Source organism: Pagrus pagrus (assembly GCF_965226575.1).
Source record: "Pagrus pagrus genome assembly, chromosome: 13".
Classification (NCBI taxonomy): domain Eukaryota; kingdom Metazoa; phylum Chordata; class Actinopteri; order Spariformes; family Sparidae; genus Pagrus; species Pagrus pagrus.
The window spans coordinates 21,470,929-21,494,388 of record NC_140197.1 but is presented as its reverse complement, the minus strand read 5'-3'; the positions used below and the strand labels follow the sequence as shown (position 1 = coordinate 21,494,388).

At 41.2% G+C, this 23,460-nt stretch overlaps 2 protein-coding genes across 2 annotated transcripts; one reads left to right on the top strand and one right to left on the bottom strand.

Annotated features, from left to right (window-relative positions):
* Positions 1-708: 708 nt before the first annotated feature.
* Positions 709-2,820, bottom strand: cox6a2 (cytochrome c oxidase subunit 6A2). Its single transcript, XM_084371910.1, has 4 exons — positions 2,663-2,820; positions 2,307-2,373; positions 1,857-1,999; positions 709-929 (listed from the first exon to the last, which is right to left on the bottom strand). The coding sequence occupies exons 2-4, from the start codon at positions 2,371-2,373 to the stop codon at positions 840-842; spliced, it is 300 nt and encodes a 99-aa protein (XP_084228036.1). The 5' UTR covers positions 2,663-2,820; the 3' UTR covers positions 709-839.
* Positions 2,821-10,287: 7,467 nt separating this feature from the next.
* On the top strand, positions 10,288-23,406 carry LOC311268506 (uncharacterized protein; the record flags this gene model as incomplete). The annotated part of the gene is made up of 25 exons (XM_084372185.1): positions 10,288-10,354; positions 11,709-11,756; positions 12,070-12,096; positions 12,178-12,237; positions 12,333-12,365; positions 12,648-12,722; positions 12,845-12,928; positions 13,394-13,423; positions 13,725-13,769; positions 14,163-14,213; positions 15,305-16,333; positions 17,799-17,855; positions 17,965-18,012; positions 18,122-18,145; positions 18,867-18,920; positions 19,212-19,241; positions 19,404-19,439; positions 20,634-20,678; positions 21,115-21,201; positions 21,395-21,454; positions 21,699-21,773; positions 21,989-22,021; positions 22,269-22,307; positions 22,811-22,867; positions 23,041-23,406. The coding sequence occupies 25 exons, from the start codon at positions 10,288-10,290 to the stop codon at positions 23,043-23,045; spliced, it is 2,199 nt and encodes a 732-aa protein (XP_084228311.1). The 3' UTR covers positions 23,046-23,406.
* Positions 23,407-23,460: the final 54 nt, after the last annotated feature.

The window sequence follows — 23,460 nt, the reverse complement described above, 5'->3', positions numbered from 1 at the left end:
AATGGCCATGTTCTATATTTTTGTTCTATATTTGTCTTATTGCGTGAAAAGACCAAAACCAACAATGTGTTAGTCCGCCTCTTAATACTTTCTTCTCGCCCCCAAGCCTATTGATTTCTATTGAAGACATACATATTAAAAACAGAACATTAATATATTTTCAAAAAAAGGCCATATATTACAGCTGGGCACTGTCGTTTTGTCTGGGACTATTTTCACTAGTGGAGTAATACATTTTTGGCACTCTAGTAAGTATTTGAGGCAGCTGGACTGTGTTTGTGAGTGTGTGGGGGGAAAAAAAACAAGAAAACAGCGTATATTCATGGTGATTAAGGAACATGTCACCAAGTGCAATGGCGTGGCTTCTGTATGTGTTTATGGATCACAATTGAGCTTTGGAACAGTACAAGTTGCTATGTAAGGCTTTGGCTTTACAGACATGGATACTTAAGTAGTTCATTGTTTCTTTGGTCTTTTCATGGGATTATTTGACATTAAGAACAACATTGCCAACCTTCTTTTAACAAAGCCCATGTGTGCAGGATTTTAACAATTCAGATTTTGGCCACCCCTTGTGGTAGTACATAAAAGTACAACGTAAGATATAGAAGTGACACTTGAAAAGGTAGAACATTTTCATATAAGTCTTTAGGACTGATTAAAGAGAGCACTACTCTGTATTAACAAAAGAAACAGCACTCATTATGATAGAGAACAAAGTGGTTTTATTCCTGTCTGGGTGCACCGGCTGATGGCGGTGCAGCTTGGCCCCTCGGCCAGTATAATTAAGCCAAGTACACTGCTGTCTGGATCACAGCTGAGAAATGTGACTGATCGTCTCAATGATGGGAGCTCTCGTAGCCATCAGGCAGAGGATTTGTGTGAGAGTTGTGGAACAGACTGTGGTTTCCATCCCCCCAAGGAAATTTCTGGAAGGAGATATAACACACAAGTAAAGTCAACAATGGGGAAAACAACCTTGATATTCATCCCATGCCAATCTTTTATTGGTGGAAGGTTTGTGTTTTGTATATCATGCTGAAAGAGAAGGAGTACACTGATGATCAACCACAACGTTAAACAGGAGGGGGGGGGAGTGAATAACATTGATCATCTCGTTACAACTCTTCTGCTGGGAATTCTGGGTCTTGGCATTCATGTGGATGCCACTTGGCATGCACTTTCCGGATGGAAATGCCCCCCCAGCAGGATAATACTTCCTGCCACACTGCAAAAACTGCTCAGGGATGGTTTGAGGAATGTGACAAAGAGCTCAAGGCATCAACGCCACCTCGGAATTACTAAGATCCCAATGTGATCGAGCATTTGTGAGACGTGCCGGGACAAATCCGATCCACAGAGGGCCCACCGTGGATCGGACTTGGCTTTGACGCGTCAAGGCATTAAAACAAGACCTCTGGAGGTGTCCTGTGGTGTTTGGCACTAGGCCTTTTGCAGAGGATCCTCTGAGTTCGTAGGTTGCGAAGTGGGTGCTGCATGGACTGGACTTGTTCTGGCGCATCCCACAGAAGGATCGCCTTCCCTTCCTTTAAGGTCTTAATCACATCTCTTGGTCACATTCCTGAGCAGTTTTTGTGTGGCAGGCAGCCTGTCCTCCTGGAGGGGCCAGTGTCATCGAGTAGTGCCGTTTCCATGAGTGAGTGTGCTTAGTTTACAGCAGTGTTCGGGTGGGTGATGCGTGGCTAGTGTCACCTACGTGAATACCAGGTTGGTACCAGGTAACAGGTTTTCCCAGCAAAACATTGCATTTTAACGAGATGATCATACTTAACCTGTTTGTCCTTTTAATGTTGTGGCTGATTGGTGTGTCCGGGTGCAGGCAGTTCGAGACTCACCTTGGTGCGGATACGCAGGTGAGGGTATGGCACAAACTCTGGTGGCTCATGTGAGGCTGCCTGCATCTTCATGTAGGCGTTAGCCATGCAGACAGAAACACCAGGGATGGCCAACACAATGGTCAGTATCTTCCAGGTCCTCGCTGTAGGAAACAACAAGTGAAAATACAAAACTGAAGCACTAAGTAGGGTATAGAAGTGAATGGAAAAATTATATCAGCCGTCTTTCTACAGAGTCCATATCGATAATAAAATCTAATTTGGTATTTTGCCAAGGAGCATGAATGTGCAGGACAGCTGCCAGCTCTGCAGACATTTCAGTTAATGTTCAACAAAAAGCCCCGACTGTAAGTGACTCAAGAGGCGCAGTTACACAGGTAGCTCTGAATGAACAGGCTTTGATGCATTTTTGTTGTATTCGGTCTAGAGTTACAGTAAAGACACACTGACCTCCTCCCTCATGGCTCGAATGTGACGCAGCAGCCAACACTCGACGAGCTGCTACAGACAGAGACATCTGTAGAGGTGGAGAGGGAGAAAATAAAATTACGTTTATTTTATTTATCTCAACCTCAAGAGAGCTTTCATATGCTTCACATTGAGCCATAAAACAACTATTCTCTACACTGCCATTTAAACACCTCATATTCCTCATATATAAAGTAATTTGCAGATAGAAATCTGTCATATGATCCTCTGCAAACAGTCAAAACAACAGGTAGTTGAGGCTGGGCCTACTAGTATTGCTGCATATTTGTAGTAACCCTGCTGTAACTAAAATCCAAGAAAAACAGGTTAAAACTTACTGTTCTTCAGGTAGCCAACAACCAATATGCTATAATATTATCAAATTTTTCTTGTGAGCCTTTTTATCTTTGAATTTTCTCCTTCTTCCTGCTTGTTTGTCCTTCAGTCTGTCCTGAACTGAACTCAGTGTGTCAGACTCCTCCCCATTTCAATCTGTATCTGAGCCAACAAACTTTATATTTGGTCAAGTGCAGAGGCGGGCTGATACGTGACGAAGAGGAAGAGGAAGGGGAAGGGGAAGGGGGAGGAGGTGTCTTGAGGACATTCAGCCTGCATTGCGAAGACTGAAATCGGCACAGAAAGGGCTGATTGATCCTCACTAATGGACCACGTTAACTTAGAAGGCATCAGGTTTTTCATATAATCAGTGTGTTAGCTTTTATTTTTGGTTTCAGTTAGAGAGCAGGAAGCCGGTCAATCCTTACAGGTGTGCACTGACAGCACATGTTGCTCACTTGTGTGTCACAGATTCAGAACAATCTCATGTTTATTTACATTTTTCAAATTCAGTTATAACCTGTTGATTACTTAAGGTCCTTTTTGGTCCGTATTGCATTAAGATTTGATGAACACTGATATCCTATGTAAAGCTGTAGTTGATGCCCATATTATCATCTCTACTGTAAATCCTGGGGGATTTCAATCTCCTGTGCAAAAAATATTGCTACTGTAATTTTATATAAAAATAAATGCTAATACACTTTATTTTTATAGCACTTTTCTAAGCAAGGTCAAAAAATGCATTACAAAGAAGGAAAAAAAAAAGAACAGCAGATAAAAAATAAAGCAATCAGTCTTATCAAACATCATGGGGTTAAAAAAGTAATCATTGAAAAATGTGACATGGTAAGAGTAAAATCATAAAACCCTGTAACTTATTTGAGAACAGGAACACTACTTTATCCACTAGATGGGGTAGTTTGGCTACCATTGTTGTTATGATTGTTGTTATGAGGACACTTCAGTAAACACTCCTTTGGTCATTTGATTATACAGGCTCGCTCTCGCTTCCTTCCTCTTTGTTGGAGTTTACTACCTTGTTTTTGGATTGTGGCTGATTTACCTGCACAGTGCCTGTATGTTGAGTAGCATTATTTGAAGTCCATTTGACAACTTTAAGGTGTCAAAAAGATGAAATAAAAATGCAGCATTTATGAGTTGGGAAAAAATAGATCCATACACTTAATATCTTCAGAAAAAAGGCATTCTTTGCAAAGCTTGAGTTAAACTATATTGTAATATTCTCCCCTCCGTTCAGTGCTCACACTGTTAGTGTTGCCTTTGTCGTCTCCGTCTTGGCAGGTTCAGGCTGCAGTGCAAACAGCAGCCAGAGCCAGCGGTGATGTCAGCCAGTCATGCAAGCAGCCAGTCTGAACGTCTAGCACTTGTGTTATTGTGGGCAGAGGTTAAACACCATCTCAGTTTGAGGACTCCAGCACGGACATGTACTGGCAGATAGACACATTTGCATGTGTTGCAGGTGTGCTGCTGGAACTGCACAACCGGCAAACATATTATTAAGATTGCCTGCATTTCATGTGGCAGGACTTGGATGTATGTTACACAGTTAAGTCGTAGATTTCCACTGTTTTTCAGCCATACTAGCATTGTGGATCCAAGGAGGGCGAAGTCGGTGTATCTGTCAGTCCAACATGAGACTGACAGGTTTGTTTTTAAGTGAAATATCTCAGTTATTACGTTATTACTTCCCTGCATTCATTTGGCAGATAAATGTCACACATATCAGCATTGTCATTGTTACATGTTGTCGTTAACATTTAGCTCAAAGCCCAAGTACAGCTTCACAGCATACACACTGGTCTTATTGTTGTACAGTACAGTTTACCTTCATTTTCCCCCCAGAACCTCTGACCTCATACCACACGTTAGCAGGGCTAATAGCTTCCTCCTGAGCTAAGTGTCTCTTCAGTATTGAGCATAGCAGGTTTTGTGTTGCCAGGACGAAGGACAGCCCCACACAAAATGAAACGACTCAACAGGTTTCCTACCTGAACCTGATGAAGCACAGCATTTCCATGGAGGATGGAGGGCAGGTATGGAGTTTATACACACACAGCAGCCGGAGGAAATAGTGTAGACTCAACACAGCGAAGTGCACAGGACAGACACAGACTCACACAGAATGATGTGTAAATAAGAAACGTGAAAACTATGTCCGGAAAACACAAATTTAGATTTTTTTATTTTCCAAAAATATCACAGACTCATTTTGACACCATTTACACAATTATTAATACGAGTATAAGGTATTTAAGTCATCGTAAAGTGTGGGTAAACTTTGTTTTTAAATTAAAATGGTGTGTAAACTGAGCTCAGGGTGGGATCGTCCTCCACGACATCCCTCAACTTCCACACACTGCTGTCTGTGCGTATTTTATTCCAAGAGAAAGACAACTGTGGACTGTGTGCAATGCAGTAAGTGTGTGTGATGTTGGACAGAGGTGAAAACAGCCTGTGCCAGTTGTAACAGTCTGTCCCGTCTTTCCCTAGTAAATCTACGCGGCTCCTTCTTTTCTGGGCACTTATTCTTGAAGTCACTTCAGAGCAGCTCACATCAAAGGTCTTGACTGAAGTTATACCATTTTTGGACAGAGACTTTTTTTTTCTGCTCTTCATGCCGACCATTTTAGGATGATTGACTGATTTATTAAGATTCTGCTGGTATGATAACTCATAAAACACTAGAATGATGACTCTAATTGTGAGTTTGTAAGATTGTGTTTGGCCTGTAAGGTAACTGTGGCTGCAGACACTTGAACAAACCATGAGGAGCCAGAATCCACCATCAATATTGTCCCAGACTCAGAAAGAAGTGGATTTGGAGCGATGTGAGGGTCAACATTACTCTACAGTGGAAACTTTCATACACCATCCAGCACATCAGCCGTCCCGTGCAGACAGAGAAGGTCCCACTGACTGATTAATGGTGAACGTTAGTGGAGGCCAGGTTAAACCCACATAGCAACATTGGTCTGGCCCAGTTACAGACCAAACATGATGCAAAACACGGCCTACTCCGCCTCTGATTTGTCGCCTTCGTTAGTTCGGTTTAGACATAACTATGAGCTAACGTTTCGACTCAAATGTAGAGGCTGTATTATATGTGTAGCACTGGTTGTGCTATTCGTCGTTACTATTCGATTACATCCATGGGGTTTCACTTCTGCGAACAAGATGCGCGATAATTGATATTTCAAAATGAGTTACTTTTTCTATTGTATCATTTAATTGTGAATTCTAGCTGTTAGCTGTTATCTAACGGAAGCTATCGGGTTATCAAATATGTTGTTTTACCTTTAAATAAGGCCAGATTTCACTCCAAATTTTCACTATCAATTGTCCTTACAGTTGCTGATCAATCAGAAACAGTGGAATGATAACAACTGATCAGATTCCCGACATTTATAGCACTTGCACTGAAAAGAAGCAATACAAGCTCTGAGTCAGGGGACATTTAGGTCACACGCTTCATGTATGTCATGAATAATTGGCTTAGTCTATTTGCATTGCACTTTGTTGCATTTTGTTCTTATCAATACACCAACTTTTCAACCTTTTTCAAATTTTCAGCACTCAGATTTTCAATCACACAAACTGGGGTCCATTGTAATTACATCTCTGGTAGCCAGCATTCACAAATAATGCTGAAATTATCTTATTTCATTAGTAGCTAGTAGTCTACATAGCTACTGATATGATTTATACCTTAATGCTTTTAAACTCTTAACTTAAAAACACATCAGAGATCCATTTCACATCAGCTCTAAACACTCCCTTACCTAACCTGCACAGTCAGACGCAGGTTCAGCTGCATGCAGAGTGTGCCAGCACCATCGCCCTGTAGGTCTTTGTGTTCTTCCCCTAATGTGTACACGCTACATGGAGCTGACCGCTAATATAAAGCCTCCTGGAGGTGGCCCACAGTGTCTTACAATCTGGAAGTAGAGGGGCATAAAACCACTAATAAACACTACTGTTCCAGTCACCAGGTTGAGAAAGAAAAACTTGTAAGGAAATTCAAGACTTAAGTTATTTTGGAGAAGAGTGAAAGTGATCATTTGATGTTTATTTTACCAGGGCAGAGCCAATGTGGAGCTGCACTTTCTCTGAATTCATGAAAGTGTTCAAGGTTGGAGATTATACAGATTTCCAACCCGTTGATGACTGTGGGAGCCATGTATTAGTGATTATCTGTCTGTACTTGTCTGTTACTTGAGATAACTTATGACTGAAATCTTAATTGAGGTGGTTATGTAACGAGGTGCAGGTGTTGCTGCTTTGTTAGAGAGGCACAGTGTTTTTGTCTGTCCTGCTGAGGTGTGCCCTCGTCTGTGTTTTCTTTTCACTTTCTGTGGAACGTTTTGGTTTATTTTAAGTGAAAAGGAAACAATGAACTATAAATACTGCAACAGCAACCAGTAAGCTGTATAATAAATCTGATGTTTGTCGGTGGTATTTTATAGGAAACTGGCATCATGAACAACTCTTACAGAATAGCAGCCCCCCCAGCGGCCGATTCAGAGAAGCAAGTAGTCACTAAAGAGACGAAAAACATTCACCTGTCTCTAGGTAGCCCTATAACCCCAAATGTTGGACAATCTTCAATTTCCATTCTGCTCACCTTCCCTTATTCACTGCTTTGCATAATACGTTTACCTGACCGTCTTATATTTGCAGAGTGTGTTTGAAGTCAGTTTGCATGTGAACATATTTGCACACTTAAACATGGAGGTAGGCAAAAATTACTGTAACATTAGAGCAACATTATGTGACCTGTTTTTAAACCTTACAATAACAGCTTCAGTCATTTTAATTTTACAGTGTCTTGTAATAGGGTGAATAGTGTTTCTGTCTCAGCCACTCTGCCCCCCCATCACTTATTTCTGCATGTAACTATAGTGAGAGGGTAGGATCACAATGTTACATACATGTTTACTTCAAGATACAAGTTACAAGGGCACCATATCGCACAAAATGCCTGTTTCTGCCTGTTTCAGCATGTTTATGCCTTAACGTAATTCTCAACCAGAGGCGAAAATCTGATATCAACATTGGAGGGGACAACTACATGAAATTTTGCAGCACACAGAAAGCAGTGCTGATATATTTGTGGGACAAATCATATTTTTGTCGGGCTTGGGGTGCCGTGTCCATCTTGTCCCCTCTGGGGTTAATGCCTTTGTCCTCAAGTAACATGACTGCTGTGTCGGTCATAGTTCAAACCTTTTTCTTCAGAGATTTTTCTCTCCTCTTCTGTCCTTAAAGGACACATAAGGACAGCACACGATCACACACAGAATGTAATCTGTATGTATATATTGGGGCACACAGTGTTTCTAATATGACAGACCACAGTGAAACTGCCATCCAGATGTGTCTCCAGACACTGCGTTCCCTGTTCTCATACTGTTCTCTGGCTAAATGAGCCAACACGGTTTGCACCACCTCTGACAACATTGAGCTCCTCTTCAAAGCTCTCACATCTCCTCTTGAAAAATTGACCCTCTCCTTATGGATCCTCGTCCTTAGGCACCTCTCAAACATGCAGACAGACAAATGTTTAGAGGTTAATCATGGTTGAGGGAGTCATGAGTCAGACGTGGGTTATGTTATTGTCTTATGCTCAGTACCACCAGAGAAGACGATGTGGTGGTCTGCCCATGTGACTTCAGTTTTCCCCCAGGTAGCAAAAAAACAACCAACTGGCTTCTTTCACAGCGTGACCATCATATGTGGTTCTCCAGTCAGACGTTTGCATTGAGTGCTGCTGTGCCTGAGGTTAAGACATAAACTTGAAACATTACATTAAGAAACAGCTGTTTTACAAGGGACCTCCCACACTATATGATATGAGGGTGATCCTGGAGCTTGATGACGATGCTACCATGGCCTAATGCTTCTTGTACACAGTCTCAGCAGACTGTAGTAACACACTATGTCGCCCCAAAGAGCCTGTATTTAGTGAGATTACAAAGCTCCTCTGTAGAAAAGCGTTGGCATCTCCTTGGAAATTACGATTTAATTGAGGTGCAGCCTCGTGGGCTATTTCTACAGCAGTAAAGTGTGCGTGTGTGCGTTTCCACATTAGGCATTTGTTGTTTATTGATGAACACAAAAAGGATGAAATGTTTACTCTACAATTTCCAGTCTACGTTTTTTTTTTTACAAGGATATTTACACAACTTGAGTAGATTCTGTTTGCTTGCTCTCATTATTTTCACCTTCTTGTTTTAGAAGGTGTAATGTTTACTCTATTAACAAAACCCAAGAAAAACACGTCTGTTTGTTAACAGTCTTTGACGCAGCTGAGTTTGTTTGAAGGACGGATTATTTCAACCCATCTGTCAGACCATAATTTTCTCCAACAAAATCATAATATAAATTTTTCTGTCTTTGTATTAACTTTGCACATGTTTATTTTTGGGTGAGGGCAGTGGGTTTTCACTATGAGTATGTCTGTAATTTATGTCTGTGTGTGTAAATGTCACTGTGTGAGCGATTATGTACACAACATCATCTTTCTTTATAGAGCTGTTAACTGATGTTACCGGTGCTTTTCCATCCTGACAAGAATGTACATTTTGAGAAAACAGCGTTGTGTGTGTTTGAAGAACTTCGACTGTGGAAATCATCTTAAACAAGAGGCTTCACCAGCTGGTCCGGGAACTGTAAGATTATAAAGCATCTTCACCACCCGAGGAACAAACTTTGGTGAATGATTGGCACACACATTAGAAAGTTTCGGCCCGGATATCTGTTATCCGAACATCTACTGGCTACAAAAACATTGATGGTTATTGACAGGATGATGAACTTTGTCGACAAACCTGCATTCCTCTGTTGTATCGTTGCTCTCATCAAACACATTGCATATTTGTACATGTGAGATGTGCCAAAAAGTAAAACTTTCTCCTCCACATTTCTTTTTTTTAAAATAACCTATATCTTTTTAGCACAACCTTTGGAGCACACATCCCTGCATTTCACCACAAACATTAGCTGTGTACATGACAAATAAACTGCTGAATCCTGAAAGCTTGAACCCTTTTGTGTCACTCTGTTAACAGTGCAGTGAGAGGTGGAGCAGATTTTCCTTTCAGGCTTATTTTCATCCCTACACTTGTTATGGTGAAAAGGCATTTGATCTGCTATAGTAACATCTGACTGAAACAGAAATAAATAGTGCATGTCTGACTTATGCTTTTAGAAAATGTGAATGAAACTATGACAAACCATTTGCTCAAATGCAATCTGCCTCTTTCAGTTCTTTTGGGTGCAGAAATCCAAGCACAGAGATGGTTAAGAGAGTCTGGATTTTCAGGCGCTGGCGAAAGCACAAAATCTCAGTTCCAGTGTTTGTGTGCATTCTCAGCTAATGGAAATGGACCAAAATGGGCCTTTGGTTTTGCCCAATCAGACCAGTGTGTGTGTGTGTGCAGAGGGCAGGACTGGACAGTGGGAGTGTATCAAAGAGAATATCGTATATAAGACGTGAGGCGTAGTCGTCCTTTAAGCATCCGTCCATCCGTTGATCTGTCCATCAGCTGGTCTCTCTGCTCTCTGTCTGTGCTGCTCAGTTTTTTTGTAACTGGTCTCCTCCATCATGCTGGTCCGAGCTCTACTCCAGACCTCGCTGGTCCTCTGGTTGGCTCAGCAAACTCTGCAAGGCGGTAAGATAAACTTAGAATTACACTTCTTGGATACTAAAATCACAGTTTTGTCAAACAATGTCAGTGATGAGGATCATTTTGGTTTTCTTCACTCTTTTTGAAGAAACATCCAAATCATGTTTAATTCCTCTACTTGCATCTCATTATACAATCACTAGATCAGAGTTTTCAGATTCATGGAGACTATTCATCTTATTGTAATAATATTTAACTGAGGTTATTGGTTGAAAAAGATCCGATCATCAGGTTAAAAAAAGATAATATTGTTACAGAAACAGAACTAGAAAAATAACATTTTGACATTATTCACACACATGTAGTTATTTCTGGTAGATTTTCATTTCCATAGTTGCTTTGATACAGTTAGTATATATGCTGTTGTTGTTTGTCATGTTGAGTGACACATTCACTTCATCACAGAGCTGACACATGTCAAAAGCAGTATGATTTCACCTCTAATGCTCTGATGGATCTCCAGTGACTCCCTCTCACCCACTTGTTAGATATCATGTCTGTGAGACTGAGGGAGAAAAAAAAGCTGCTGAACTACGTGGGCTCCACATCAGCGATCCCGCCAAATCACTGCGGTTTATATCATCTAATTTCTTTGAATCAAAGGATGGCAGCATGAGGAGGTGGCAGTGGAGAGTAAAATTTGACGACCAATCGTGAGATGAGCTAACAGGCTCCACACAGTCGCTCCATGTCATCTCCTCCTCTGTTTGCATCAATGGATATCTGTCCCTCTCGACACTACAGTGGCAATTTTAATACTTGGTAGTTTGAGATGACTCATATTGTTCATGTTTCAGCCTCAACCACATCAACAAAACTCCAAGCTAGGCTACTTTTGCAGCAGAAAAAATATTTCTGAACGTAGATAATTAATCTAATAGACCTCTTTACACCAGAATTTACTCCCAAAATGTTCAGTTTTGTGGCACATTGCATGTTCACTGTTGAATATTACCTTAAGCGTGTATTACGCTATACGTGCTGCTGTCTGTCTGTCTGAGTACAGAGCAGCTTCTTTCCTCAGTCTGTGAGGCTCCTGAACTCATCCTCAACACTTCACCATTAAAAATGTATTAAATTATTATTTATCAATTTGTCTGTAATTTATTATTTTTTGTTTTTTGTGTATATGTAGCTTAAGGAGGAGAGGGGTCATTATACTGTCTGCATAATGACAAATTCATCTCGAACCTTGATTTAATCTTAATTATCGACATTACTGTCATTATTTCCATACAGTGGATGTTTATCTGTTACTGCATGAGCCATTTTAAATGATTTCTCATGATAGCTTTTTTAAATACTTCTGATTAATTCAACGTTGTGTTCAATTTTTCAGGGGTTAAACCTCAAGGTGTGTCCTGGGGGAGAGTACTGCCAGCCAGAGGTACGTTACAAAGATTTCTAAATGTATTTAACTAGTGTATGTCAGTTTTAATGACTTAGAAAACTGAAGAACAGTATTTCCCCCCTTCATGACCATGTAATTTCTGACTTTTGAATGCTAATTAGCCAAGTTTGAAAGCCTGTTTTGGGTTAGTTAGTTTGGAACGTTAGCAACAATAGCTAGGCTACTAGCTAGCTAACAGAAAATCCGCCATTTTGTTTAGTTTGTTGCCACAGGAGTAGGTGTCCTGGTGTTATTAACTCCTGAAAACAATTTCTTTTCTTTTTCTTTCTGTATTTTGTTTCTTCGTTAGGTGTTGGCATTGGAGTTAAACCAGGAGGTGAGTGGATTTCCTAGCATGTCTTGTAACCATGTAACCAAATATAGCTGATGGATATTAAATGGTTTAACCTTTTCTCAGTTGCAGGTGCCCTCGGAGCACTGGGGAGCCGATATGGCACCAAAGCAATGAAGACCGGAAGTATGTTTAACTTTGTCTGCAATTTTCTGCTCACAGCTTTGTCTTATTTCATCTGAGATAGTAATGTTTGTATTTTTGCTTCATTCAAATTTAAGTTGGACGTTATCCAGGGGCTCAGCTTGGTGTTGGTGAGTTGTCCTAAGCTTGGATCTTTACACACCTACCTGTACTTATGTTGTAGCCAAAAACATGGCTTTAGTTTTATATAGCATAGAAAAGACAATTAATTAAAATATAAAAACAAAATATAAAAGCCCTTTTTCCCATTAATGAGCATTAAACTCCTTGGAGTTCAGTGGGACCATTAAACTTGAAAGAATGAGAGTTTTCCAGTCTTGATGCATAGAAACAGTTTGTGTATCTCAAATGATTGTAGTTTTTGTGAAATGTGCTCTTTTTTGTTTTCACAGGAGGTTACAGAGCTCTTCCATTAGGAGGTAGAGCAGGTCTGAAGCCAGGTGCATATGGAAACCAGGGAGCCTATGGTACATCAATAAGACCACTTGTCAAACTCTCACAGCTCACACGCTTTTTATGATCTTCCTTTCACTACTGATTCGCTCCATGTAGATACAAAAAAATCACATAATCCTTCCTGTGATTGCAGGGGCTCATCTGGGCACAGGAATGGGTCTAGGGGCTGGACTTACAAACGGACTCGGATTGGGTATGGGCCAGGGACCGAAACGTGGTAAGACTGACTTATTAAAGTATCTGCTATAATCCAGTTAATATTTTGTAAAGATATTGATTAAGAATAATCAAGTTTAACCCTGGTATGTGTGGTTGGGTATTAGATCCTTAAAAGCAAAGATAAAATCACGAGCAGAACAAGCAAATGCAGTAGACGGTAGGCAGGAAGATCAGTGGATTGAGTTTTACTCAGGATCAAGGCATCACAAGGAACAGGCAAACACAACAGCAGAATCAGAGAGACGACAGATGACTCGACAAAGACTGAACTAAATACTGGACTTAAATACAAACTAAACTTACAAGGGGGTGAGGTGCAGGTGAGGGTTGTCAAGAAGAAGTGTAACGTCTGAAGGAAAAAGATGGAGACGGGAATGAGGACAAAACTTACATAAACAGTTGGGTTTCAGCTGCAGAGCTCTTTGTAAATGAAAATGTAATTTATGCTTTTGTGTCTTTGCAGCTTATGGTGCTGGCCTTGGCGCTGTGCCTGGTACGTGTTCACATGGTTTTGTTCTATGATTTCTTTACATTGTTTGGCCAGATGAGAGTATACACAGTCTCTCTCTGTAAGCGCTCTCTTTGTTCGTTTGTTTGATAAGTCTCAGCTAAGTGGCACTCTGTCATTGTCTGTGAACCTGATATACGGGGCAGATTGCATCTCAGCAAATAAATTATGTGTCCTTGTAAAACAGCGAAAAAACCCAGAGCACTAGTGATGTAATCTTGAGTGCTGGTCAGATTTATAGATTTGGTCCACCTCCTCTGAACCTGGCTTTTTGTTTCCCTGCCAGGATACGGTGCTTTAGCTGGCATGGGCTACCCTGGAGCCCGACCAGGTAAGTGATGAATCGGGTTTTAACCTCAGAGCCCCATTACTTCTTCCATTCAGCTCATATTCGTATGCTGAAGAGTATATTCTCATGTTGCATTGTGCTTGCCACAAACACACACTTAAGCTGTCAGTCATGTTTTAACAGACTACACAAAAGAGATATCTACGGATGCTGGGTAGCCTTGCAAAACCATATCTTCTTTAATATAACCATTTGTCCTGTTTCACTGAACTTTGAGCTTTTATTTGATCATCCCCCTTACCTTTACAGAGCTGCTTGTCTTTGCCTAACTACTAAAGACCGTATGCCTGTATGGCCAAAGTGTCGGCCAGGGTTTCTCTGTCAGTCAGTATGTGAAGTGAAATCGATGACAGTTCCCTTATCTGCTATCATTAGGAATTGGACTTGGGTATGGCGCTGGACAGAAGGCTAAGGCACAAAAACCTGGTAAAACCTTCACCACAGCAACCTGTGTGGTCTTTGTGTTTGTTAGTCTGCGTCTGTCTTTGTTCTGCGTTGTGTTTGTCTATAACCTCACTGAAGTCGAGTTCATGCCAGCTTTTGTTTGCATGAAATCTCAGCTATCTACTGTAATATTACCATCAGATCCTCCATTTTACTTTGCGTGCAGAGGGTAGATTCACATGCTGATGTTCGACAGTGTTTTTCTAACAGCGTTTTATATGTGTTGCATGATGCATGAGTTGCCCAGCTCTTATTACCACTCTTTCAGTCTGAGGTTAATCAGAGTTAATGAGCGTTGATGGTGTGGAGTACTTAAAGCTGCAGTTTACAAGAGCTGAAGGGGCTACTGGAAAATAGATTATAAAAACTGAATACACACTAACAACTTGATTATAGTAATCTTGAGCTTTCAATCAAGTTCTGCAGAATCTTACAAAGAATTTGGGTCACATTTTTGATTTATTTGGGCACAAAAGTGAATTTTTCACACACACTGGTTCGCTAAAGTATGCATGTAAAAAACTTGATGACTGAAACTGTGCCGTAAAAGCGGAATTATTTCAATCTGTTGGCAAATATCTTTCACTTTTAAAACTTTCTCCCTGTTCTGTGGGTTTCTGCTTCCTTGTCTGATCAGTGTTTCACTAAGCTTTGTTTATCTGTTGTCTTTGTCACACACTGATGCTGTCTGAGTCAGCTGTTGTCTTGTCTCTGTGCTGTAACACTGGTGTGTTCTATGGCATTCAACATTGTGTTGTCATGTCATGTTTTATCTGTTGATGTCATTGCTTTGACTCAACGAGAAGTGGCCTCAGTTGTGTCTTTGTCCTCTTACTTCCTAATTATGGTGATGATTCTGTCCTTTGAAACGGGACACATTTCCATTCGAGTACTGATTACACTGCTGATGATGTGTTATATTGCATTGAATGCTCTGATACACACATCAATCGAAATACAGATCAGTAAATATGTGCCACTGGCCACCACAGTGTGTCGTTGACCCTCAGAGAAGCACTGTTGTCTCCGAGCCACCAAGAAGTCACGAATGCATGATGATATTTCTCTGCCAGGTGCATCGACAGCAGATTTGGGTGGACCTGAGATGGCCCATCTGGGGCAAACTGTTCAAGATCTGATGAGAGAAAAGAGCAGAGCACTAGGTCCATCGTATGGAAAAGGGGACAAAACTCTTGGACCTGAAATGCCCGGCATGAGGAGAACCAATATACTTGGTGCCACCGCTCCTGAAGCACATGCAGGAATTGGCTTTAGACCTGCTGTACTCCCACCTGGAAGAGAGGTCAAAAGCCTTGATTCAAAACTCAAGCCACCAAGTCTTGGACACATGACACCATTTGATAAAGACAGTGAACGTCTTGCTGAGGTAGGAGAAAATTATGACGGTTTGGTCTCATTAAAAAGGGGCACAGCAAGCCATGGAGCCACACTGGGCACCGGAGGTGTAAGACAGCAGCTGCCTCTTGAAGATAACATCAGAAGTCTTGGTCATGTTCCTTCACAGGTACAAAAGGCACAAGACTATGATTTATCTCACCAACAAAATCAGTGGGTCAAAAACTGTGGACCCACTCGTGGTTTGTCAGATGTATTGGGAATCAATCGCCGTCCAAGTTTAGTGCCCCAGCCTCATGCTGGTAAGGACAGCAAACATCTTGGGCCTGCAGCTCCACAAACTCTTCCACAGACTCAAGATGTCAGAGGCAATATATTCTCTCCTCCACAGGGTCAGGCAGCCAGAAACTATTTATCTGCCATAGCAGAAAGGCAGGGTGTCAAAGACCTTGGGCTTGCGGCTCAAGACACAAGTGTGCCAAGAATCCGTGGGACAATTGCTGTAGACAACAATGGTCGTGGTTCTCTTAGTCATCAAGTACAAGGAGGAGGGAACTACGCACCAGTGATCCCAGGTGTAAGTGGAACCCAAAGTTTAGGCGTCCCCTCAGTAGAAGGGCAGGAAGCTAAAGGCTATACTCCTGAGGGAAAGAAGGCAAAACACCTTCCCCATGCTGAACATGAAGGGACAAAGTCTAAACCTCTCAGTGTCCCAGGACAGACTGGGAGGAATACCCAGGCATCAAGTAAGAGCAAAGCTTTGTCTTTACACACCATCACAATGTCTTTTTGTTCATTCTTATCCAATTTTCATTCATAAATGTGTGTGTGTAAAACCTGCAAACCTGTAATCAGTTAACACATAACTGATTATTACTGTGCCGGTCAATAACTCTTGTTGTGGCTTTCAGGATCTGCTAATAAGCATGTGCAGTGCATATGCTGCTTCATGGTAGTTGTTGTCTCTAAAGGTCATGGGCCAGCAGCTGCAGTGACTACGATTCTATAAATAGTAAATCCATTAGCCTGTATATGTATTGCTTGGCAGTGCTGTCCTTGAACTGTTTCACCTTTGCATGGGTGGAGAATCATAGCAGTAATCAAGAAGTCCTTTCTTTTCAGAGTGATGATTGTTTTTTCTGATATCGATACATAGGCCAGTATACCCACATTTTATGCAATGATCCCTCAAATGGAGCACTTTCTTTTTCTGTTGTAAGATTTCTTTGCTTCTTGGTAACAGGATGGATGACTCTGATTGTATTAGATCAACAAGCTTGAGATCAGTCTTCATCCAAGACTTTTTCATAACCCAGTTTCATGTGTTGTATGTGAACACTCCTACACTTGTTGTAATTTAGAAGGATTTTGTATGACAAGGATGTCGCATCCTCCTTCAAGAGCTCAGAGTCCTATTGTCAAAAACAATGGCGCATTTCTTTTGTCCTTGGCACATTCGTTCAATGGAGGAGTTTTGTTGTATTCACTAACACCTTCAGCTGTGTATTGTATGGCTCATATGTTTGCTTACGCTTGGTTCAGGTGGTGAGCTCTTAATGACTGAGATTTCAGGACAAAGAGTATTAGATCAGAGTTCATGAAGTCATTGTTGGTCCATCTCTTTTTTTTTATCAGCTTGAGGGATGACAGGAAATGGGATGAGAGAGATGGGGATGACATCCAGCAAATGGCCACAGGTTGGGCTGCTGCAGCGAGGTCAGGGCCTCCGTACATGGTTCACACGCTCTACCAACTGAGTTATATAGCACTTTTCAGAACATAAATTACAAATGGCTATACAGAAAATGAAGAGGGAAAGAGGGAGATATAAGAGACAGTCAATGAGAAATGAGATGATTAAAGACGGTTCAGCATCTGGTGTTCAGGACTGTCTGTGTCGGATGGAGAAGGTGCTTTGTCCCACCCAACCCAGGCAAAGATGTTGACATCTGTTCTGTGTGTGTGTGTCTATTTTTGTTCCACTGTCAGCTGCACATGTTGAACAGTCTGTTAACAGCAAACCTCTTCTGTATATGGAAACACATGAATGAGACAGAATATTATGTCCCATCGTTTAAAATATGATTTCCACTTTGAACCACAAGCAGAGCTGAGCGATTGTTCCTCGTGTTTTTCTCTATAAATATTGGCACTCATATTTTATGCAAATTACAGGTGATTTGGCTGAGTGTGTGCTAACTTCCTCCACAGGTTATGGTGGTGGAGCAGGCCTGGGAGCAAGCCTGGGCGCTGGGGGCTATGGAGCAGGTAATGTTGACCACTGACACGTAACACAAGAACAGTTCTTGCTAGCAGATGTAGATGTCGATAGATTTTACACCACCTGTGGTAAAGGATTCCCATGTGCTGCCTACAGGTTTGGGACAGGGAGCATACCTGGGTGGTGCAGCTGGCAAACACGCAGGTAAGGACGCATGTTTCTTCATTTTTCTTTGTTTTACTTTCAGGTATATTTTCTCATTTGATCACTTTTGCTCCATGTCCTTACTTTCTCTCTCTAAATTAAATCTCAGCTGCTGCTGCTGCTCTTGGACAAGGTGAGTATTCCCAGAGTGTTGAGGGATGTCTTCTGTGGGATAATTGTACTGTATCTGTCTCCTTTATAAAGCTTTTCAATCTCAGTTTGATTCTTTACCTCCACAGACTCACTGACTGTATACAAACATAGAAGCTTGTCTGAGAATACAAACTTATTCGAATCAGGATTTCACTTGGGGTGCATTGATTTATCAGAACATTGGCATAGGCCCATATTCGCCTTATTGAGTAATATCAGCATATCGGCAAATAAGATGATTTTCTCCACCTGAATTTAATCTTGGACGCAGATGAGTTGATGCGTCGCACAGCAGAAAATCAGCTGTTGCTCAGACTTTGCCTTGAAAACCAACCATTTGCTTTTGAGCTGTGTCTCAGTTCTTCTTCACCTTTCTTTAAAGGTCACAGGCAAGGCTGTTTCCCTCTCCTTCTTGCTGGTGAATAATTGATGGTGCTTTTAAAAAGTAGAAGACAACAACAACAACAACAGCAGCAAGGAAGGGTTACTTTAAAACCATTCCAGTCGTCTCCAAATTGTACCCCTGTGGATGTCTTTTCCTCTTGTTTTGTATACAAAGTCAGAAAGTCACAGCATCCGAATATTGTTTTTGTAGCAGCTTTCCATTTGACATTTTTCTTCCAAGTTAAATATTGATGTCTTTACAAAAGTAGTGAGAGTCTGGTTCGCATGAAATTGGTTTTGAATGTGTGTTATCACAGGCTATGGTGATGGAGCAACAGGATACCTGGGTGCTGTGCCAGGCAATGGATTTGGTAAGAGGAAACTCCTCAGCACATGCACAGAGAAAGACAGATTATATCAGTCAAATTAAGTACTCTGAGTCACAGAAAGCAACATGGAGGACGATTTAAATTCAGAAGCCAGAACTTGAACCATGAAACGTGAATTGTCTGCCTGCGATGACTGAGGATCATCCTTCATTCTGTTTGGTGTCAGAGGGAATCTGCATCAAAGCCATCACTGACATGAGTGATGATATCCAGTTAAGACAGGCCGATCCTTTGTGCTGTTGAGTGACTTTCTTCGTTCTCTTCTCACTGCAGGTGGAGATGCTGCAAAAGCTTTGTCCACAGGTATTTCACATGCATGATGAAGACTCTCTTGAACATTTACTTTCCATTTGATACAGTCAGAAATGTTCAAATACAGCACTTGAAAAGATACGCTTTGAATTCAGTCTTTTCATGTTAATACAGCTTTTAAATGTTTTAACATACAGCCCCTTCTCTTAACAGGTTATGGGAATGGTTACAGCGATGGCTACGGGGCTGGTGAGTGCCATTTAAAGAAAAACAACAGGGAGGATAGGAGGAGAAGCTCAGTGAATGTAAAGAGCCATTAGCTCACAGTCATAATTAAAATGCTAATTAGAGCTATGTTTCAGGGCTTGGTTACCCTGCAGAGTTAGCTGATGTTGCTGAGAACAAAGCAGGGAAGAGTGGAGGTAACAATCTTTAGGTGTTATAACCTGCTGAAAATAACAGGTGATGGCACTAACCTGTAGATGCCTTAAAGGTCTAGTGTTTAAACTGAACTGAACACCCCTCGTCTCACCTAGGGGAGCCCTATGGTGGCTACTAAAGTTGTGAAAAACGTGAAGGGCCCTCTCTAGAGCCAGTGTTGGGTTTGTCCCTTTTGGGATCCTGTAGAAACATGGCGGTGAAACATGGTGGACTCACTGGAAGATGACCCACTCCCCCTGTAAATATAAAAAGCTCAATCACAACGTATCTATGGCTATGTTCGGACTGCCAGCCCCAAACTGTTTTTTGGCATATCCAGATTGTATCCAGGTTGAAGATATTTAGGAAATCTGGACGGTAAAAAACACATGAAAAGTGTTTTTTGCGAATCAGATCCAAAAAAACATTTGGATGGACGCACTGGTCTCTCATATCAGATTTCAAAGTGTCTGCTCCGCGTCTTGACACTGCAATTGTTTGGAGGACGAGGTGATGGATTTCCATTTCTCTTGCTTCTGTTTTGGAAAGCTGCCTAACCAGCATACATGGTGACTTATGCACATATCTCACTTTAGCAACCCATGCAGGTATATTGGTTGGTGCCTTTCAGATCTGGTCTGAGAGACAAATCTGATTTGCCTGCAGTCTGAACATATGCTTAGCTTCAGATGATTATACATCAATGAAAAATATAATTAGGAATATTGTGTTCAGTTTCTGCCAAAAGATGCCCCTGAAGCCTACACACTGGACCTTTAACCTGCATCGTCTGACAGCTGACCAAATAAGAGGCCGTCAAGGAAACACACTTCCTCTGCTGAACAGCCAGTGTGGTCTTTCATCCACTGGGTGTAGCTATTGTCTCTTATTTATAGAAGCTGACCAGTTGAATCTGGCGGTTTCTGGCTCCTGTAGAAGCTTTTCACACAGTTTCACTGAAAGATGTTGATGGATGATCATTATCTTACATGTTACATGTTTTTTTTTGTTTAATTTTCCCAGCCCTCAGTACAGGAGGCTATGCTGGACCAGTCCAGGGGGCATATGGTAAGAAATTTACAGACAGAGTTGATACTTTATATTTCTCTAGCTGCCATACAGTGGTACAAATAAAATGGAAATACTAGATTGCACTGAGAGTGTAAATGCCTTAACTCAGGCCTCACAATCCAATTCATTCTATCAAACATTCAACAAGTGGAAAAGACAGCATAAACAAACAACTGTCCTCTCCACAGCTTGCGAAGTTGCAGGCTCTGTACTGGTTTAAGAATACACATGCTGAATTAGAGCTACAGCTCAAAATATCTGACACATTTCAGTCAAACTTTCCTTTACTCTATTCATATTACAAATCCTATCAAACCAGCAGATAAGCTGGAGAAAAAACAACCTCCTCCAATTCACCAGTAAGAGCTCTGTATGAGTATATTTTCTGTGATGTTGAAAGCTTGTCACTGAAGCCCCTCTTGTCATCTTTCAGGCGCACTCGGCGCAGGAGCGCTCGGCGCAGGAGCTCTCGGTGCAGGAGCGCTCGGTGCAGGACTCGAATCAGCTGGTGGCAAATATGGTGAGCAGTGCTGACATGACCTCATCCTTCTGTCACAGTATTAGTCAGGCTTTTGTGAATGTGGCTTTCCACACAAGAGTCAAACTCGAATACGTGGACAGCACTGAACTGGTTTGTGGCCAGTGCATGTGAAATGGTGAAAATGGAGAAGAAATATGAGTCAGTTTACCCAAATGATTTCTTTTTCCTCTAGGAGGAGGGGCTCCTCAGGTTCCTTATGGTAATGCTCCAGTGATTCCTACTGGACTGGAAGGTACGAGTAAAGTAATGTAATTAATTAATAACTAGAACTTTAGTCGCGTCAGTTTATTGGTGTAGTCCTCAGTCACAGTTTCAAATGAAGAAAGTAAAGTCAACACCTCCAGCCTGAGGCCCTCAGTGCTTAAGTGGAATAAACTACATGAACTAAATACAAAGAATAAAATTCTGTTACACCACAATAAACCATCCTGTTCATCACAACGTCACAGCTACCAAAACACTTGTTGTCCCTTTAGGTGACGGTGGCTACCCGTATGCTCCTCAGCAGCTTGCTCTCGGAGCTGAAGGCGCCAAAACCGCCAGCAAATACGGTGAGAATGAGGGTGAGAAACTGTGTCTAATGGAAAAAGTGCTGTTCAGTTGTTTAACCAGAAAAGCCCCAGTGAGGTCGGAACCCACAGTAAAACAGATTATAATGATAACTGTGACCAGTGAAAATGTGTTGTATGTGTGTCTATATGATTCATCACTGTTAGGTCAAGTGAAGTATGAGTGTCTGTGCATAAAATGTTTTGTGTTGTTTCAGGTGCTGGCGCAGGATATGGAGTTCAGCAAACAGGTGAATTTCCATAACACATATCCTTTCACATAATGTGCCATTTGTCACACCAGTATATCACATGGCAATACTTGAGCATGACAGTAAGATGTATTTTTAGTATCGGTATGTCTTGCATAATCGCAAAATACATTTTTAAGTACACCCGTTAGCACCCTGAAGTCCAAAGCACACCAAATCATAACATAAATGTATTTTGTGTTTTTGTTTTTTGTCCAAGTCAACTTCTTTGCTTGTATTTGATAAGGTTACGGTGCACAGCTGGGAGCAACTCATGATGCCTTGGGTAAGCAAGAAACCCGAGACTTCCTCATTTATGACCAATTTCCAGTTACTGCGCAGCCGCTGGTGACACTATTAGCCATGTCTAGTTGCGTAATAATGACAGTGACAGCACATAGTGTACTGCATATTTTGCTGTGCTACAAAATAGCTTTCATATCTAATCACTGTGTAGTTTTGCATGCGTCTAAATAGTACTGTGCTTTTAAATACATTCTTTTGCTGACTAAAACAAACGAAGCAAAGCTATTTTTGGACTCACTGTTCTGTTCACATGCTCTGAACATGTACTTTAACTTAAATTGCTTCCACACAAAAAGCACAAGTGCATGCATTATGGATTATTTTCCACTTAAGGGTGTAGTGTGGTGGCTGAGTCCTCACATACTGTAAAAGTCAAAGACCTTTGTTGCAAGGTTTGACTTGGCTGTCAAACCCTGTTTTCTTAATGCTGCAGTTTCCGTCTGAGCACATTAATAACATTGAAGTGGGTTGATCCTTTCACAGGAGAGCAAGCTGGCAAATATGGTGGACTGAACGGTGCACTTGGAAATGGATACAAAGGTGAGAATGAGGAAAGGTTTTACGATTGGTGTAGTCCAGTTAAAACATCACAAAACTATTTAACATTCAAAAACAGACTTGTGTTAGACATCAGCCAATCAAATTCATCTACGTATATTTCCTGATTCATTATCTTTGTGTTCTTCCTCCCTGTCCTCTTTGTCTTTAACCAGGCTAATTCAAATGACCTGGACTTCAAGTGGATCATTTCCATAATGCGCTTGGTGTAATGTGTTTTTCAAGCTTCGTGTGTGTTTCTCTCCATTTTGTCCTGTTGTGTTGTCTGTTTTGCCTTGTGTTTTATTTTCCTTAACCCCTTTGTCTTTCTCTGTAAGTGGACATTTGTTATCCATGTCTGTTTGTCTTGTTGGTCCCAAACCTGCGGTGCCCCACCAGTCTCATTTTATTACAACACTGAAAAAAACTTGGTGGTGATTGATGAACATAAATAGATGCAAGAATATTGTCTCTATGTTTTAAAATGAATATTAAAATGGTAATTTTACTGTTTGAATCCAATAAATTATATGTCAAATGATGCTGAATAGAAGCCTCTCAGTTAAAAACATGTTACATAATGTCTACCTGCACAC